This window comes from Octopus sinensis, linkage group LG1 (genome assembly GCF_006345805.1).
Source record: "Octopus sinensis linkage group LG1, ASM634580v1, whole genome shotgun sequence".
NCBI lineage: Eukaryota > Metazoa > Mollusca > Cephalopoda > Octopoda > Octopodidae > Octopus > Octopus sinensis.
The window spans coordinates 211,213,745-211,232,736 of record NC_042997.1 but is presented as its reverse complement, the minus strand read 5'-3'; the positions used below and the strand labels follow the sequence as shown (position 1 = coordinate 211,232,736).

Here is an 18,992-nt window from a genome sequence, read left to right as displayed (position 1 = left end):
GCATGGGTTGGACGGTTCGACCAGGGTCTGGGGAGCCAGGGGCTGCTCCAGGCTTGTCTGATCTGGCAGTGTTTCTACAGCTGGATGCCCTTCCTAACGCCAACCACTCCGCGAGTGTAGTGGGTGCTTTTTACGTGCCACCTGCACAGGTGCCAGAGGGGTCTGGCATCGGCCACAGTCGGATTGGTGCTTTTTATGTGCCACCGGCACAGAAGCCAGTCGAGGCGGTGCTGGCATCGGCCACGTTCGGATGGTGCTTTTTATATGCCACCAGCACAGAAGCCAGTCGAGACCATAATCGTGGCTGATACTGGTGTCACATAACTGGCACATGAAAAGCACCTTTTGGGCATTTGGGGCTCACAAAGGCAAAGTGGGTCAGCTCATTTCAAGTGTTGGGCCTCTCAGAAGCAATGACCGAGACCTTTGGCATTATGCTATGCTTGTAAAGAAGACCCATGAAGCTGAGCAAAAACACTGTCATGGCAGATACCAGTGTCACACAAATGGCACACATGCCAGTGGCACATAAAAGCACCCACTACACTCTCGGAGTGGTTGGTGTTATGAGGGGCATCCAGCCGCAGAAACCCTGCCAAATCAGACTGGAGTCTGGTGCAGCCTTCCAGCCCTGGTCAAACTGTCCAACCCTTGCCAGCATGGACAATGGACGTTAAATGATGATGATATACATCATACACCCCTCCCCTCTCCCAGTTGAAGGGGTTTTGTCTTGCAAGGTCCTTAGTGACACTGGCAATGCTGTATGATGGTGATGCTCGTTACAACCACCAGATAATGTTAAGACAAAGTTGCACACACACACACAATACATATATAATGGGTTTGTATCAGTTTCTGTCAACTTCATCAAGTGACAAGCTTTGGTTGGCCCAGGGTTATAATAGAAAACACTTGTCCAACGTGTCACACGGTGGGACTGAACCTGACTCCACATGTCTGCACCTGAATAACTATTGACAGACCAAATGTGTGTGTGTGTGTGTGTGTATCATCATCATCATCATCATCATCATCATCATTGTTTAACGTCTGTTTTTCCATGCTTACCACATCAAAGGATCAGCACACTAGGAATCATATGTGGCCTGGATTTTACCAATTCCACTCCCTAAATTTGGATTTTCATTCACATTCATAGCAACTCTAGTTGCTACAAGTGAGCTATACAGAAATGTCCAGCTTATCGTGTTTCTTTGTAACTTCAATATGGGGAAGAGTAACCATTGATGCCAATAAATTGTTACTGTTCTTGAAGGCACATGATCCACTGTTTCTTTTCCATACCTGCCATGGACTGCTTGAAGCTTACAAACTTCCTACACTTGGATCGTTGGCTCTTACCCATGTATAACGGTGAAGCAGGACAAAGTAGTGAAGCATGATTTTCGGAGGAGGAAGTGGTCAACCATGATCTTCAGATGCTGGGTTTCACAAAGGTGATGACAAGGGATCGAGATCTTTGGCGATGTGCTCTGCTTAAGAGGACCCAACAAGCCAATCAAGTTGGGCCTCATGGAGGTAAAGTAACTGAGTTCCTGAGTGTTGGGCCTCATGGAGGCAAGGTGGCTGAGTTCCTTTCGAGTGTTGGCTCTCACAGAGGCAAATGACCAAGACCTTTGGTATTATGTTGGGCTTGAGAAGAAGATCCATCAAGCCAAGCAAAATCACAGTCATGGCAGATACTGGTGTCACACAAATGGCACCCAAACTGGTGGCACATAAAAAGCACCCACTACACTCTCTGAGTGGCTGGCATTAGGAAGGGCATCCATTTATAGAAAACCATGCCAAATCAGACTGGGGTCTGGTGCAGCCTTCCAGCGTGCCACTTGCTGTCAAACTGTCTAACCCATGCCAGCATGGACAACGGACGTTAAATGATAATGATGATGATGTGTGTGTGTATACAGGGACCAAATAATAATTGGCAGACCTGTTATAAATATAGGAGACAATATTTGATAGAAATGATGTAAACCAAGAGCTAGGCGTGTGGTAGACAGAACAATTAATGAGATGAAGAGAGGGGAAGCCAAGTGGTTTATCAGGGAGAGTGAGATGCATGAAACAACTGGTGAGGTGGGTTATATGAACACCAAGTGAAAAATCGAATGATTGGTGGAGTGGTTTCATAGAAAACTGCTGCAGAGGCAAAAGAGACACACTAAAGAAAGAGAATTAGAGAGGTATGAAACTACTGGACAGGGGGTGGAGGTCATGGAAAGAGCCAGAACATAGGGATAGAGTTAACTTTGATGAAATGATAATAATGGCAGGGATATGAGACAGTAATAATGGTAGCAGAGAAATTCTTTATAGAATTATTTTGTATTTTCATGAATTGGCTTAAAAAAAGAAATCTTTTCATTTCTTAACTGATTATAGTTCAGTTAAATAAAAGTTCACTTTATAACTGAGGAATTTAAAACTGGGCGCCCCTCCATGCTGATCTCTCTGTATTGGCTGAATCACTACTAAAACTCTTCATCGTTAAATGTCTGCACCCTCATGCTGGCATGGGTGGAATGGTTTGACAGGAGTTGGCCAGACAGGAGCCTGCATCAGACACCTGTTACTGTTTTGGCAGGATTTTTACAGGTAGATGCCCTTCCTAACACCAACCATTCAGCAGAGTGCACTTAGTGCTTTTTATGTGGCACAAGCACAGAACTAGAGAAGAAATTTCTGGTCTGGAATCAAATGGCCTTATAGTTAAATTAACGACAACCAAAGTGGTTGGCGTTAGGAAGGGCATCCAGCCGTAGAAACTGACTGGGCCTGACGAAGCCTTCCAGCTTCACAGACCCCAGTTGAACCGTCCAACCCATGCTAGCATGGAAAGCGGACGCTAAATGATGAAAGTAGGAAAGCAGACAAACCACAGATCCCTTCAGGGAGATGGCCCTGCTTGATATGTAGAAAAGGTGTTGGGAGAAACTCCATATGGTGCACCCAGTGCAAGCTATGGGCACATAAGAGGTGCAGCAGTATCGCTGGATGACTAATGAGAAAGTAGTCTTTGCATGTGGTAGATGTACAGCTACATTAAACATCAGGAATTAAAAAAAAAACCAGACCCCCTCAAATGTTAGGGAAGATCCTTAGAAATAATAGGCAGTTTTGTTACTTAGGTGACCAAGTAAGTAGTGGTGAAGGTTGTTCTGAAAGCCTAACAGCTAGAATAAGAATAGGCTGGGCAAAGTTTAGAGAACTACTACCGCTGATGGTAAAGAAGAGCCTTTCCCTCTTGGAGTGAAAGGCAGATTGTATGATGCCAGTGTACGAATGGCTATGCTACGCAGCAGTGAAACATGGGCTGTGATAACTGAGGACATGCAGAGGCTTGAAAGAAATGAAGCCAGTATGCTCTGCTGGATGGGTGATGTCAGTGTGTATATATATATATATATGGCAGTGTGTATATATATATGGCAGTGTGTATATATGGCAGATTTGAGAGAAGAACTCGGTATATGAGACATCAAATGTAGTGTGCAAAAGAGAGGAGACTGCACTGGTACGGTCATATGATGCGTATAAATGAAGACAGCTGCATCAAGAGGTGCTGATCTCTAATTGTGGAGGGAAGGAGTAGACCCAGGAAGACATAGGATGAAGTAGTGAGAAAGGATCTTCAGATGTAGGGTCTCACAGACGGGATGACAGGAAACCAAGACTGAAAGAAGCTCGTTTTGTGTGTGTTTGCTCCCAAATACCACTTGGTGTGCTTACGCTCCCATAACTTAGCAGTCCAGCAAAAAAAACAAACAAAAAAAAAACAGGATAAATACCAGGCTTCAAATAATAAGTACTCATTCATTCAACCAAAAATTCTTCAAGGCAGCAGTGCCCCAGCATGGCCACAGTCTAATGACAGAAACAAGTAAAAGGTAAAAAGAAAAGATTGGAATGTAAAATATTTGAAAAGTTCTTAGTTGTTGTCAAGGAATTAAGGAATGGAAGAGAAATGGAAAATAAGGAATTTGAAAGGAATCTAAACGAATCTCAGCGTTATTTTTTACTTTTTGCTTCTTCTTTCAGTCATTGGGGACTGTGACCATGCTGGAGCACTGCTTTGAAGGACTTCTTTTTTTCAAGTCTGACACTGATTCTATCAGTCTAATTTTGTTGGGACTCAGAGAGGGGACGACAGGGAACCGAGGCTCCTGTCAGTTTGCTGGGCCTGAAAAGACATCACGCTAAGTAAAAGCATGGTTGCCCTTGCATCCCTCTCTAGCTGAGCATCTCTAATCTTGCGGGTCTGTAAGCACTGCAAAGTGGTTGGCGTTAGGAAGGGCATCCAGCTGTAGAAACCATACCAAAACAGACACATGGAGCCTGGACAGCCCTTCAGCTGGTCAGCTCCCGTCCATGCCCGCATGGAAAATGGTGTTAAATGAGGATAATGTGATGATGATGTTAAAAGAAGCCATCTGCAATCCACTTACCAGTCACATTCCACATGGTACTCCAGGAAACTTCCAAGGTTTCATCACAAACTTTACTCTCAAGTTTCCGCCTAACAATGGAGAGCATAGTCTGAAAAGAAGAAAGAAACTCACTTTAGAATTCATGAAGAAATTATCCAGAATCTGAGGAGAGCAGTGATGCTTATTTTTGGTAATTAGGGTTCATTTTAGATAAAATTTAGTCCAAGTAAATAGTAAGCGAATTACTTTTGCTCATTAAGTAGGAGAGGAAGCTGTTAAGTCTAATGTCTGTCACGGTTGTGTGTCAGGTGTGCAGCAATGGATAAAGGTAGTGGAAAGGGAACCAATTAGGGAGACGTCACAATTACAGGGATTGACCTCTTGTCGAGATGGATTGAGAAAATCTTAGTAAAGTTAATTCAGGATAGGATGAGGCATTAGGCTGTATTTGGGGATCGTAACAGTTTGTGCAACACACACACACAAATAGTGAAAAGGTTTGATTTAACAAAAGTTTTTACCAAGTGGTGAATTGTAGTGAAAAATATAAAAAGAAGGAAAATGCAGAGAAACTTGATGTTGGACAGAAAATACTTTTTTTTTCTATGGAATGAAATATTTACATAGTTGATTGGTTTTACTGGAGCTAATCAAGAAGTTGTCGATAGTGTTACAATTTCATGCTATCATAAGCAATTTTCATCCTCTGTCAGTAGGAGGAAGGATGTTTTGTGTGCGTGTGTGTAGGCACCATAATTCTGGTGAAGCCAGTGCAAGGGAAATCCTTAGCCAAAATTACAGCATTCTTGGTATTTGTTGATATGAAGAAAGTCATTAAGAAAGTCTCTAAGCTCTGTAACTTGGTAAGTATTACGATTCTATGAAGAATGCGTCTGTGTAGTGTGGGAAGAGTTATGGCAGTCGTTGGAGAGAAACGAAAAGGTGGACATGGTATGCTTTGTTGTCTGTCAATTTCTATGTGAAACAGAAGACGAGTTGATGAATGGATGGAAGGGTTGGTATGAGGGAGTGTGGTGTGCTAATAAGAGGAGCATTGAAGGACCACGGTCCTTACAAGGAAAAAGACACAGTGTTTTCATAATGTGTTTCGTAACAGACCCAAGTATTTTATCGAAGAAAACAGACAATGACAACAAATAAGGGCAATGAGAAACTCACGCAAATAACTCCTAACTCTCCGACCATTCTCTTCTCGGTACCATCAACTTGGCAAGCCAGACAATTCAGCAGAGATATACCAATACGTTGCACTAAATGGTCTTGGTTTTCTGGAGTTACAGCACCAAGGAGAATTTTGACAAGACGTTTGTAACAGTAAAGCTGGAAAAAAAAAAAAAAAAAAATTACTTGTGGTTAATTTGATAATTTAATAAGTTATAGCTACAGAAAAAAATTTTTTTCCGTTAAAAAAAAATATTCTTAGTTCACAAATAATATATTTAAAAGTTTAATTGAAATATATAATTTAAACTGTAATAAGCTCAGAAAATCTGAAGTTGTTATATATTAAATAGAAAAACTACCTTTATTAACAATAGTGTTAATTAATAGTAATATTTTGCACGATTAATGGAGTGGAAACGTGTTGAAACAAATTATTGTATTTTGGGACGGTCATTTGCCAAGAAAAAACACATACACCAGTTCTATTTCACTTATTATTATTATTATTAGGTAATTATGTAACTAATTAGTTGCCTGTTTGTGCACGCAAACCTGTGGACATGTGTGTGCCTGTGTATATGTATGTACCCGTGTGTGTGTCCCCATGTGTAAGTGGAGGTATCAAAAAGTTTCCAGACTAATTCTGTAGCGTACCAACAGATGGCAGCACATGGTTGCGTGCCCAGTGAGAGTCAGCAGTGACCATCATGAGGCAGTGTGTCGAGTGACATTGCTGTGTTTACTTTGCAAGACAGAATAATGACCACCACACACGATAATTTCAGTGGGATGCTTAAAAAAAAATTGTTAGGAATTGAAGCTCAGTGCACAGTGTTGCAGCTTGCTGGATCCTGTCAAAGTGTCCGACCGATGCCAGCACAGCAAGCAAACATTAAATGACGATGATGATGATCAGCATAATCATCGTTTAACGTCCGCTTTCCATGCTAGCATGGGTTGGACGGTTCAACTGGGGTCTGGGAAGCCCGAAGGCTGCACCAGGCCAGTCAGATCTGGCAGAGTTTCTACAGCTGGATGCTAACCACTCCGTGAGTGTAGTGGGTGCTTTTTATGTGCCACCGACACAGGTGCCAGACAAGGCTGGCGAACGGCCACGCTCGGATGGTGTTTTTTATGTGCCACCGACACAGGTGCCAGACGAGGCTGGTGAACGGCCACGCTCGGATGGTGTTTTTTTTTGTGCCACCGACACAGGTGCCAGACGAGGCTGGCGAACGGCCACGCTCGGATGGTGTTTTTTTTTTTGTGCCACCGACACAGGTGCCAGACTAGGCTGGCGAACGGCCACGCTCGGATGGTGTTTTTTTGTTTGTGCCACCGACACAGGTGCCAGACGAGGCTGGCGAACGGCCACGCTCGGATGGTGTTTTTTTTTGTGCCACCGACACAGGTGCCAGACGAGGCTGGCGAACGGCCACGCCCGGATGGTGTTTTATTTTGTGCCACCGACACAGGTGCCAGACGAGTCTGGCGAACGGCCACGCCCGGATGGTGTTTTTTACGATGATAATAGAGAGAATTAAGATAGAGAAAGGCGTTAGAACACTTACCACTTCGTGAGGAATATCAAAGTGGCAGAGGGTAAGAAAACCATTCCTCAGCATCTAAAGAAATAAAAATAAAAATAAAAAAACAGGTTCCAAATAAAACATGGACACATTTCTGAAAGGAAATTTCATTTCTGTTGGGTAGATTCCAGAGGATAAAATATTTGGAGTGAAATGACTGATACGAAAGCTAATTAGCTGAAATAACGAGTTGGGGTGTGTGTGTGTGTGTGTGTGAAATAGATTGAAATAAAAGAATCAAGAGAAAGTAGACGCAGGTGTGGCTGGATGGTAAGAGGTTTTCTCGCCAGCCACATGGTTCCAGGTTCAGTCCCACTGCGTGACACCTTGGGCAAGTGTCTTCTACTGTAGCCCTGGGACACTAGAGGAATTCAAGGGAGATTACTCAAGTGAATCAATGGCATGAATTTAAATTATTCAGATGTGTGGCGATGTATTGATTAGTGGAGGTAAATAATTCTTAAGGAATTAAAATCTGCCTTTTAGCTGGAAAGATTAAGCAAAACTCTCGTGTTGTCTGTTGATGACTTTCATAGACAAAGAGGAGGGGAATAATTTCAAGAAATTAAAAATTAGTTTCAAAGATGATTGAATTTTCATGCTTAAAATTCTTCATGATTCTTTCTTTTTTAGAAATCTGGATCAAATGATCAATACAGAAAAAGCTCTGCTGAATGGTTATGATTCATTGATGAGGTATAATAAAACAGAAACCTGTCTCTAGTTGCCCGCCCTTAACAAACATTAAATTTTGTCCCTTAACATGAAATTTCAATATCAGCAAAATCAATTCCTTATTTCTGGAAGTTATCTCCAATTTTCTTTAGAGACCCACTAACGTAATAATTACCACAAGGTTTTGTTACCCTTCACCAACTAAGAGGTAAATTTCAATTCCTCCACAATTCTCCACAAATATCATTCTTTTCTACTCTAGGCACAAGACCCGAAATTTTGGGGGAAGGTGGGGGGGGGGCAGTCAATTAGATTGACCCCAGTACGCAAATGGTACTTATTTAATCAACCCCGAAAGGATGAAAGGCAAAGTCGACCTTTGTGGAATTCGAACTCAGAACGTAAAGACAGACAAAATACCGCTAAGTATTTCAGCTGGCATGCTAATGTTTCTGCCAGTTTGCCACCTTAAATATTCTTTTCTACTCTAGGCACAAGGCCTGAAACGTTTGGGGAGGAGGCCAGTCGATTAGATCGACCCCAGTATGCAACTGGTACTTAAGTTATCAACCTCAGAAAGATGAAAGGCAGCTCCTATCACGCTTTTACATACTAGATACCATGTTTCATACTCATTTCAACACTAACAAAAGCAATGCAACGTTCTTCAGTTCCAGCATCAAATTGAAACTATTGATACAGTTCATTATTTACATTATTTCGAACCTGGGTTCTCATTCCTAACCCAGGCTCGAAATTTCCCCAAGACACCTGATGAAGGCTGGAGGGTATATCAGACGAAACGTTGTGTTAATAACAAACAAGATGAGGACAAATATCCGTTAAATGTAAATAATATAAATAATTCCTCATCTCTTAAATACAGAACCGTATTGATACAGTTGCAATGTTGTTATCATCGTGAATATGCTTGGTGCATGTTCAAACTGGGGGGGAAACAAGCTGCTGGTAGTGTTTTGTCTCAGAGACTATATCTCACTTGTTGACAAATGGTGTGTATACATCTAGATCAGTTCACAGCGCCACCTACCTAGACTGTGAAATGCTAGCATTTTGGAGCAGTTATTTCCTCTTCAGCCACAGACACCAGGCAGATGGCACTGCAAGCTGAATTCAGAGATTACCCCCTCTAATGTTTCTCCAGTCACCATCAGGTGACTGGCAGCACTACACACTGGCTCACAGTAAGAAAAATTACGGAGGGGACAGAGATAAATGAAATTGCAACGTTGTTCTCAGCCTGAATATGCTTGGTGCATGTTCAAACTGGGGGAAACAAGCAACTCGCTGCAGTTTGTCATGGAGAATATATCTCGCTTGTTGACAAATGGTGTGTATACACCTAGACCAACTCGCAGCTCCACCTACCTAGACTGGGAGATGCTAGCATTTTTGAGTAGTTATCTCCTCTTCAGTCACAGACACCAGGCAGATGATGCTACGAGCTGATTGAAGAAATTGAATCTCTTCTGCTGCTCCAGTCCTCCAGTTACTATACAGTGACTCAGCTTGTAGCGCCATCTGCCTTGTGTCTTTGACTGGAGAGGAGATAAATGCTTCAAAATGCTGGCGTCTCACAATCAAGGTAGGTGGCGCTGTGAACTGATCTAGATGCATACACACCATTTGTCAACAAGCGAGACATTCTCTGTGACAAAACGCAGTGAATAGCTTATTCCCCAGTTCAAAAGTGCCTCAAACATCTATCTATCTATCTATCTATCCGCTCAGTCGAAGTCGACTCTTGGTTACTCAATGGGTCAGTGTCCTCCAGCCAGTTCTATTCTGGGCTGCTTCTTTCAGATTGGCTATGTCCATTCTGGTATCACTCTTGATGGTGTCAAGCCAGTGGGTTCTTGGTCGGCCTCTTCCTCTCTTGCCACTGACCATTCCGAGCATGATGTCCTTCTCCAGGGATTTTCTCTGCATAATATGACCAAAATATGTCAATCTATGCTTGGTGATCCTAGCTTCTAGTGACAGTTTCGGCATATTCAGACTAATAAAAACATTGCAACTTCACTGACTACTGCTTAGCGCTCCCCCTCCATTATTCATACAGTGTCTACACTTGCCAGCAAGTTCTAACGTGTCCTTTCCCATATTAAATATGGCATCAGCTGTATCCATCACAAATTCAACCTTTCTTTTTTATACACAGTCATCAAAACTTACTTTAAGCATAAACACATGCAAAGACAGCTGACCTGAGGGCAGAAACGTTATGGTCACTGGCTGACCATCGGCAACATTTACAAGAACAATATACTCACAGTTTGTTCGTCATCTCTGTTTTCCATGGCATCAAGTAAGATATCAATTGCTTTCCTAAAGACACAAACAAAACATTAACCGTTCAGCATCCAAATTCTCTGGTGAAACGTGATGCTTATTCATTCACATTTTTTTCAATTAATCATGCATTATCTCAAAACTTTGAGATGTTAACGATGTGATTGTTTATTTTTAGAATGACATTGTTGGATAGGTGTAAGAGGTCAGATCTGAACACAAAACAGGTCGATGTGGAGGCAGTGGGCAGTTTAAATGTTAAAGAGTTAAGCAATGTTACTCATGAAAATAGATAAGGCAGTTTATTTATAATGCTGATGTTGTGGACGAAGCTGGTGCCGCATAACTGGCACCTGTGCCAGTGATACATAAAAAGCACCTCTTGAGCATTGGGCCTCACGGAAGCAAGGTGGCCAATGCCGGTGTTGTGTAACTAACACCTGTGCAGGTGGAATGTAAAAAGAACCTTTCGTGTGTTGGGCTTCATGGAGGCAATGACAAATGACCGAGACCCTTGGCAATATGCCATGCTAGAGTAGAAGACCCATCAAATCAAGTGAATTCGTAGTTGTGGCAGAGACTGGTGTCACACAACTGGCACCTATGCTGCCGGTGGCACATAAAAGCACCCGCTACACTCTCGTAAGAGTGGTTGGCATTAGAAAAAGCATCCAGCTGTAGAAACACTGCCGAATCAGACTGGTGTCTGTGCAACTCCTCAGCTTGCCAGCTCTGGTCAAACTGTCTAACCCATGCCAGTGCGGACAATGGATGTTAAATGATGATGATGATGATGATGTACACAAAGGCAGTGACGGGTGGTAGAATCAAGATGCTGTAAGTTTTGGGTTCAAATCCTACTTGCTTGACTTTCATTTGTTTAATGTCAGTCTTTTTTACACACCAACATGGCTGCAAGAGGAATCAATTCAGAGCCAGGATTTTACAGGTGGATGTACATTCCATAAGTCTTTGAAACTGCTCACTGACCGTTTCTAAAGTCAATAATCAGCTTTGCTCACATGAGGATCGGCAAAATGTCGACCTTAACGCATACATCCGTGTGTGTGGGGGGGGGGGGGGTGAGAGTGTGCACATGGCTGTGAAATCAAGAAGTTCACTGCCCACTCGTGTGGTTTCAGGTTTGGTCCTGCCTCACAGCACTTTGGGCAAATGCTGTTTTCTATAGTTCCAAGTCAACCAAAGCCTTATACGATGGAAACTGAAAGAAGCCCATTGTACATATGTATGCGTCTCGACATTGCACAATGAATGCCGCTGTCATACCAGCGATGTCCTTCATTCCCAATTTTCCATGAAAACACGTCTCGCCATGAGGAAATGTTATCTTACTTGGAAACAGGTGAAGGTTAACAACAGGAAAGGCATCCAGCTATAGAAAATTTGCCTCAACCAATTCTAGGTTTTGAGAGCCATCAAGCTACATTCAGTGAGCATGTATGGGTCTACCAGAGCATGGTTCTCAGTGCCTCTTCCTAGCCATCATAGTCCTCCAGGTTATAACAGCAGACCAGTTGACTGTGTCTTAATCTCCTCTGTAACCCCCTTATTCTTATAAGTGAATTGGTGAAACATTTCGCAGCCCCTTTCTGCTCTATCAATCCTCATTCTTCCTTGGAACACCCCTTTTTCGCATCTTATCCTTCATTTTCAACTTTATTCCCTCCCATCGCCCACCCTTTCTGCGCTGTCAGTCATCTCCTATCAACCCCATTTCTGCCACTTCCTAGTGACACCCATTCCTTATTCTTAACACCATCTACCATCAACCAGCCCACCCCATTCACCACCAACTTCCTCTCAGCTCTATTATTTTCTGGTGTTCTTCAATGTTTCTCTTCTGCCCAGCATCACTTCCCCTCCCCTCGGCCACTTCTGGTGTCATCGATCCCTCATTCATTTACCACTCAACCAACCACCTACCCTTACTATTCCCTACTTTCACCTCATACCCTATCTCTAACCATCTCTCACTACTCCACCCACACTTTGAAACTTCTACCCACCTTCATCTATTCTGTGTCACCACACCCTCTTCTATTCTCCTCATTGTACCCTGAGGGTATGCTCTAACACCATTACCTCTCCAGTTCTACCACAAATATTCTCACCTACCCTAATATAATGTGGGGTAGCCAGGTGCCTCCTTGATCAACACATATTTGCTTGTCCTTTCTATCACACATAAAAGCCACAGACCCCTGTATTATAATCCCACCATGTTAAGGGGCCTCCTCAGTCTTGTATATTAAATGGTGACGTCACTAAGTACAAATATATTGGAAATTACCACCTGTGTCATCTCTTGTGAAAGGTAGGAGAGTCCAGTTTGTTGGACATTGTTGTAGAGCTGAAAACGAGGTAATTTCTAGTCTTCTCCTCTGGAAGCCATCTACTCGCAATACCAGAGGGCACACACTCTCCTACCCTGATGTAATCTCCAGGGATACAGGCATCCAGCAACAGGACCTCCGTAATGCCAAGATGGACAGTGAAGTCTGACATAACATAGTAAATTCCATTGTCTCGACCACGGTCGAAGAATGATGATAAATGCTGGTGCCATAAAAAACAGCACCCAGTCCATACTGTGTAAAGCGGTTGGTATTAGGAAGGACATCCAGCTGCAGATGCCATGTCAAAACTAAGGAACTGGTTTAAGACATGCTCTATTCCAGCCTATCAGATCCTGTCACAGTCTAGTCATTGCCAGCATAGAAAGAGGATGTGAAATGATGATGATGATAAGGAGGAGGAAGAGGATAATGGTGATTGTGATGGCAATGTTGGTGTGTGTGTGTGTGTCAAAAAAAAAAGAAGAACCCAACAAAAAACAGAACCAGTGTGATTGTAGTAAAAACAAAACTTACTTCCTTAGTTTCCTTGGGGCATGAGCCATTTGTTCTCCTTTCACAATATAAAACAACGAGGCACTGGAATGGTAAGAGAAACTTCACTCTAGAAATAGGTTCAGAATTTACATGTTTCGGAAAACCAAAATGAAAAATTAATTATAACATTTAATAGTTAAACCATGTTTTTGATACTAGTAGTGTTTTTGTCTGGAAGGTTACTATTGGAGATGTTACTCTACTCTTACTGTCGACATATTATACAATTACTATAGATGTACTACACTATTACTATAATACCAATGAACACACTATTATTCTATCTTTATATATAAAACTGAAGTTGTGTGTGTGTCTGTCTACTCCGATTTAGATTCCTAACTACTCCCACATTTTGCGGTGCAGTTTAACCAAAAGCGGGTATCTTATAGTCGTGATTCATATCAAGCCCTTCTGGATATTAGCGCGCCTCTACGATGAGTCTATGATTTAAAAAAAAATTTACCATCATTTTTCCGCATTTTTAATGCATTTTTTGCTCGGTTTATATAAGGGAAGTAACTCTCTAAAAATGCTTATATAGTTATTTCCCTTATAAACCCGAGCAACGCCGGGCGATACTGCTAGTTATTACTAAAAACTATAGGCATACTATGCGATTACTTCACTATTACAACAGACGTGTATTATACTATTACTAATAATATACTAGGGTACAACAATACTACTAATAAAGACATATGTTATTAAGATACTATTACTATATAGGTGCAGGCGTGGGTGTGGTGGTAAGAAGCTTGCTTCCCAACCACATGGTTCTGGGTTCAGTCCCACTGCGTGGCACCTTGGGCAAATATCTTCTACTATAGCCTCAGGCCAACTAAAGTCTTGTGTTGATTTGGTAGATGGAAACTGAAAGAAGCCTATTGTATATATTTATATATATATATATATATATATATGTGTGTGTGTCCCCTCCCCAACATCGCTTGACAACCGATGTTGGTGTGTTTACGTCCCCGTAAGTTAGTGGTTCAGCAAAAGAGACCGATAAGAATAAGTACTAGGCTTACAAAGAATAAGTCCTGGGGTCGATTTGCTTGACTAAAAGTGGTGCTCCAGCATGGCTGCAGTCAAATGATTGAAACAAGTAAAAGAATAAAAGAACAGACCAACTATACTATTTCTATAAAGACACTGTATTCCTATCAAAGACTGACTGTTTCTACAAATATTTATTCTTCACTCAAAATATTTTGAGATAAGAAATGAAATGCAATCCAGCCTCTTTTTTCCAGGTTTTTTCTTTTCTTTCTTTCTTTTTTTCTTTTTTTTCAAGTTTTTAAACAAACAAAAACACAAAAGAATGTCAAAAATGAAAAACTCAGAAATCATAATGTTTACCTCCCTGAAATCTGAACATGCCAATCTTTTGGGTGTTGCTTCATGCACGACAGTATAGCCTGGAAAACAAAGAAACGATGTTGAGAATGGGCAACGTGAAAATATTACACAGAATATCATCATCATCATCATCATCATTAAGATCAACATCACCACCATCGTCATCATCATCAAACATATCTTTCCCATGCTGGCATGGTGTTGGGCTTCCCTGCTTAATCTTTGGAACTTGTAATCAAAAGAGCTGTTACCTTTGCAGCAACTTACTTTCCAATCGATATCACATGTTCCTATAACCAGAATCTTCTCCTTTGCATGTGATATCTATTCCTATTCATACACAGAGGAGCCCCTCCTCTCCAACACAGGGTACATCCATGAAATCAAAAGCATCTGATTTCGGCAGAGATTGTTGGTTTTGTTGATGAGCCCATTTGGGGTGCAGTAATCCCTCTACTATCATGGGTGTTATGTTCCAAAACCTCCCACAGAAATAAATAAAATCTAAAAAAAAATATAAATTACCTATTGGCCCCAGCAAGGTTTTTAGAGCTGGATGCCCTTCCAAACACCAACCACCTTTCAGTATGGACTGGGTACTTTTAAGTGGCACCAGCACTGACAGGGTCACCTTTGTGCTCTGCATCCATATTGAAATCTTAATTAGTCACATCATTTGGTAGAATTGGTGGAACACTGGTAGAAAACAACATGGTTACCTTCCTTTATGATCAGTCCAATAGTAAGAACATTGGACAAACTGACATGATTACCTCCCTTTCTGTTAGGTAAAATTAGTAGAAGATTGGTGAAGAGCACAAATTTGGTTGCCTTTGTGTTTTGAGTTTATGTGCTACTACTACACTAAACTGACTTTACCCTCTTCCTTCCCATGGTCAATAAAAATCACTTGTAGTTGATACAATACTGAAGGTCACATAATCATCATCATCATCATCATCATTTAGCGTCCGCTTTCCATGCTAGCATGGGTTGGACGGTTCAACTGGGGTCTGTGAAGCCAGAAGGCTTCATCAGGCCCAGTCATATCTGGCAGTGTTTCTACAGCTGGATGCCCTTCCTAACGCCAACCACTCCGTGAGTGTAGTGGGTGCTTTTTACGTGCCACCCGCACGGGTGCCAGACAGAACTAGCAAACAGCCACAAACAGATGGTGCTTTTTATGTGCCACTGGCACAGGGCCAGGCGAGGCTGGCAACGGACACGAACGGATGGTGCTTTTTACGTGCCACCGGCACGAGGCCAGAGTTGGGGCGGCGCTGGCAACAGTCGCGAAACGGATGGTTCTCTTACGTGCCACCAGCACTGGTAACACATCTGCAATTTCCATTGATCGATTTCGATTCTGATCACATAATCAAATAAACAGACACTAAATGATAATGATGGGGATCATTTGTCAAGTGGTGGTGATATTTGATGCAGATTTGCCAGAGTGAAATTATAATAATAATAATAATAATAATAATAATAATAATGAAATTATTGTATACAGTGCTCAGGTGCACCACAACTTGTCAGAAAGTGCATATAAAGTACATGCAGTAATGTAGAAATGTCTGGAAAGTGAACATGCTTGTGTGTGTATGGAGAGGAGAAAATCAAGTGAGTGTTGGCGAATCTCAGGAAGCATGGAAGTTTTAAAGGATGCAGTGCTCCGACAACTAACAACCGATGCCAGCAGTTTGTTCCCCGCTTCAGCAACTCTCAGCGTGAAAAAATGTTTCCTGAAGTCATGGAAGGAGCTGTGCTATTTTCTGACTTTGTAAATATGTCCACGGGTGTTAGATGGGTGGAGTTTGAAAAGGTGCTCTCAGAGTTATTGTTTGTGCGACGGTTGATATGCCCCAGCAACAGAAAGCTATATTAGGGGCAACAAGGTTGAACTTACAAACAATACTGCCAGTAGCCCAGCACTGACACAAGCTCGAATTCTAATTTTATCTTAAACAGTCAATTTAAAAAGAATGTGTATTACTAATTTTAAATCTAACAACGTGAGATATTCTGCAACCGTACTTTGTAGTAAAGATTGTTTGCCAACACAACATAAATTACAGTAACATTCGTCCTAAACCAGAGCTGCCATGTTATGTTGGCAAACAATCTTTATATACATAAAACTGAGAATGTGTGTCTGTCTGTCTGTGTGTTTCCCTAAAACTTGAGAACTACACAACTGATTTCATTCAAATTTTACACATGCCTTACTTAGGGTCCATGTAGTTTCATGAGCAAAAAAAAATCTTCAACTTCTTGCCTAGAGCGAGTTATTACGTGTTAAAAGTGAAACAAAAACATTTCTCTATTTTATATCAGATACTTTCACTTTAACAATAAAAATAATAATAACAATTGAATTATATGTAGTAAGTAATAATTAAAATCAAACTAAAGTATAATATTATCGTAACATAACAAAAGTAAAAATAGCAATTGGTATAAAATTGCATCAATGACTTGAACTTGAATAAGTGGTTTCACATGAATGGGAATAAATTAAAAATAAAATTTAAGTGCAGAAATGGAATAGTCCAGATGGGGGTGTGCACGGCTTTTACATTAGATTATTTGCTAATTAGCTAGCATTAAGCATTCTACTGAGTACCGCTGTTAGTTTATTTCTGATCCATAAAGGTCTATAGCTTCAACAGAGTACTGCTTTTTGGTTTACCGTAAGGTTTGTTGTTATTATTATTTCTGTTCAACTATTGTTATCACATTTGTTGGTTCCTAGTAAAGGAAGCGTTGTTGTGTTGCATTTGTTAAATAATTGTAAACCGTAAGGGAGAAGGAGCTTTGGTTATTGTTTAAAAATTGAATTGTGTCCCTGTTTGGGGAAATTGACAATATTTTCACCATTTACACGGAAGTATTTTTGTAAAAATGCCTTCGATAGAAGAAAGTCCAAAAATGAATTTCGCTGCAGCCGTGGGATCATAGCCACACTTCTATACAAGAGGGAGGACAAGATACAATTGATCGAAATTAAAAGAGACGGGCTAACAGTTCCAGTCTGTTATATATTTTGAGTATTGTTATCACTAGCGATATCAAGATATAACTTTGTATTTTGCATTTTATGTGATGTATATATATATAGATGTACATGTAATATGTACACATATATATATACACATATATACATGAACTAGCACTATGACCCGACAACGACGGGTATTTAATGCTAGTCTTTACTACAAAGAATGTGTAATTTAACCCCACCGCCCAAGAAAACATGAGAACGAAAGCAAGTGTTTACTTACATCAAGTGCATCGGCTTGATTACGCACAACAGATCTCCGAAATAGATTATAAAGACTGTTTAAAGCCACAATAATATGAGAGCTTCTGTCTTGATAGGTTTGCAGAGAGAGTAAGATCTGCTCTTCATTGGCGTCACCTGTGATCTAAAGAAAACAACATCAATATAGCATTCGAGATGAGAAAAAAACAGAAAAAAGCCCAGATAAACAGGGTTTCAATAAGTAAAGCACAAGCATGGGTTTCAGGTTCAGTCCACCTTGTGGGTGGGTTTGGTAGACGGCAACCAAAAGAAGTCTGGTTTGGCACTGAGGGGACAGTTGTAAAGGAGTATCACTGTCATACAAGCAATGTCCCTTTGTGTTCCAATCTCCCTTGAAAATATTGCTGGACAATGAGAGAAATATAAGCTTGTGGGGGCATAAGTGGGGGTTGGGAGCAGGAGGAGGAGAAGAAGAAGATGAGGAAGAGGAGGAGGTGGCGGCAGTAGTAAGTGGACAGCATCCACTGAGGGTAGACTGAGGGTAGACAGCAGAAATTACAGAGTGCTATCATTAATCAGAAAACATTAAAATCACACAAAACAATTTGAGAAAATAATTAAAATTTACCTTAAAAATATAACTTTAGAGTTTAAAATGTAATTTCTTTCAAATGAATTTAAATTAAAACAAGACAAAACAAACATAAAAGACTATGACTGAGCTGAGCTTCAATGCACACACAAGTGGTGGAGTCGGTCTGTCAACTGGGGCAGGGGACTTTTAGGGGACCCCACTCAATGACGCATTGCTTTTAGCGGAACAAAAAAAAAAGCCCATCAGATCTATAACCCATTAGCACTATGACCCACCAACGCTGGGTCATAGTATTAGTGCATGCATATATGCAGCTGCGTGCGTGCGCACATACACGCAAGTACTGTCCAAATCTCCGACCAATCACATACAACTAGCTGGCATTCAATTGGCGTATCAAGTTTTGGGCATTTTGATTGGGATTTGGATAGAAAATCCACAAAAATGTCACTTCTATTGATTTTTTAATGGCTTTGCAGGGTGACTGGGGAAATGTAAAGATGTGCACGACCACCCTTGGACAGTTTTGAATGACCATAGAAAGTGCGAGCCCTCTAACTGAAAAATTGTGGCTATGTATAAAGATCATACACACACACAGGCATTTTGCCGTTTGTATATAGAGATTAGCATTTA

General features: G+C 41.2%; 1 protein-coding gene across 2 annotated transcripts in view; it reads right to left on the bottom strand.

Moving 5' to 3' along the window:
• Positions 1–18,992, bottom strand: part of LOC115212753 (protein zer-1 homolog) — a 143,052-nt gene that overhangs the window by 22,987 nt on the left and 101,073 nt on the right. For both annotated transcript variants that reach the window (XM_029781418.2, XM_036509191.1), the window contains exons 5-11: positions 17,781–17,924; positions 14,494–14,552; positions 13,108–13,170; positions 10,198–10,252; positions 7,211–7,264; positions 5,634–5,795; positions 4,473–4,563 (exon numbers count right to left, since the gene is read on the bottom strand). In XM_029781418.2, coding sequence (XP_029637278.1) covers positions 4,473–4,563; positions 5,634–5,795; positions 7,211–7,264; positions 10,198–10,252; positions 13,108–13,170; positions 14,494–14,552; positions 17,781–17,924 — 628 coding nt within the window. The remainder of the gene's footprint in view (positions 1–4,472; positions 4,564–5,633; positions 5,796–7,210; positions 7,265–10,197; positions 10,253–13,107; positions 13,171–14,493; positions 14,553–17,780; positions 17,925–18,992) is intronic.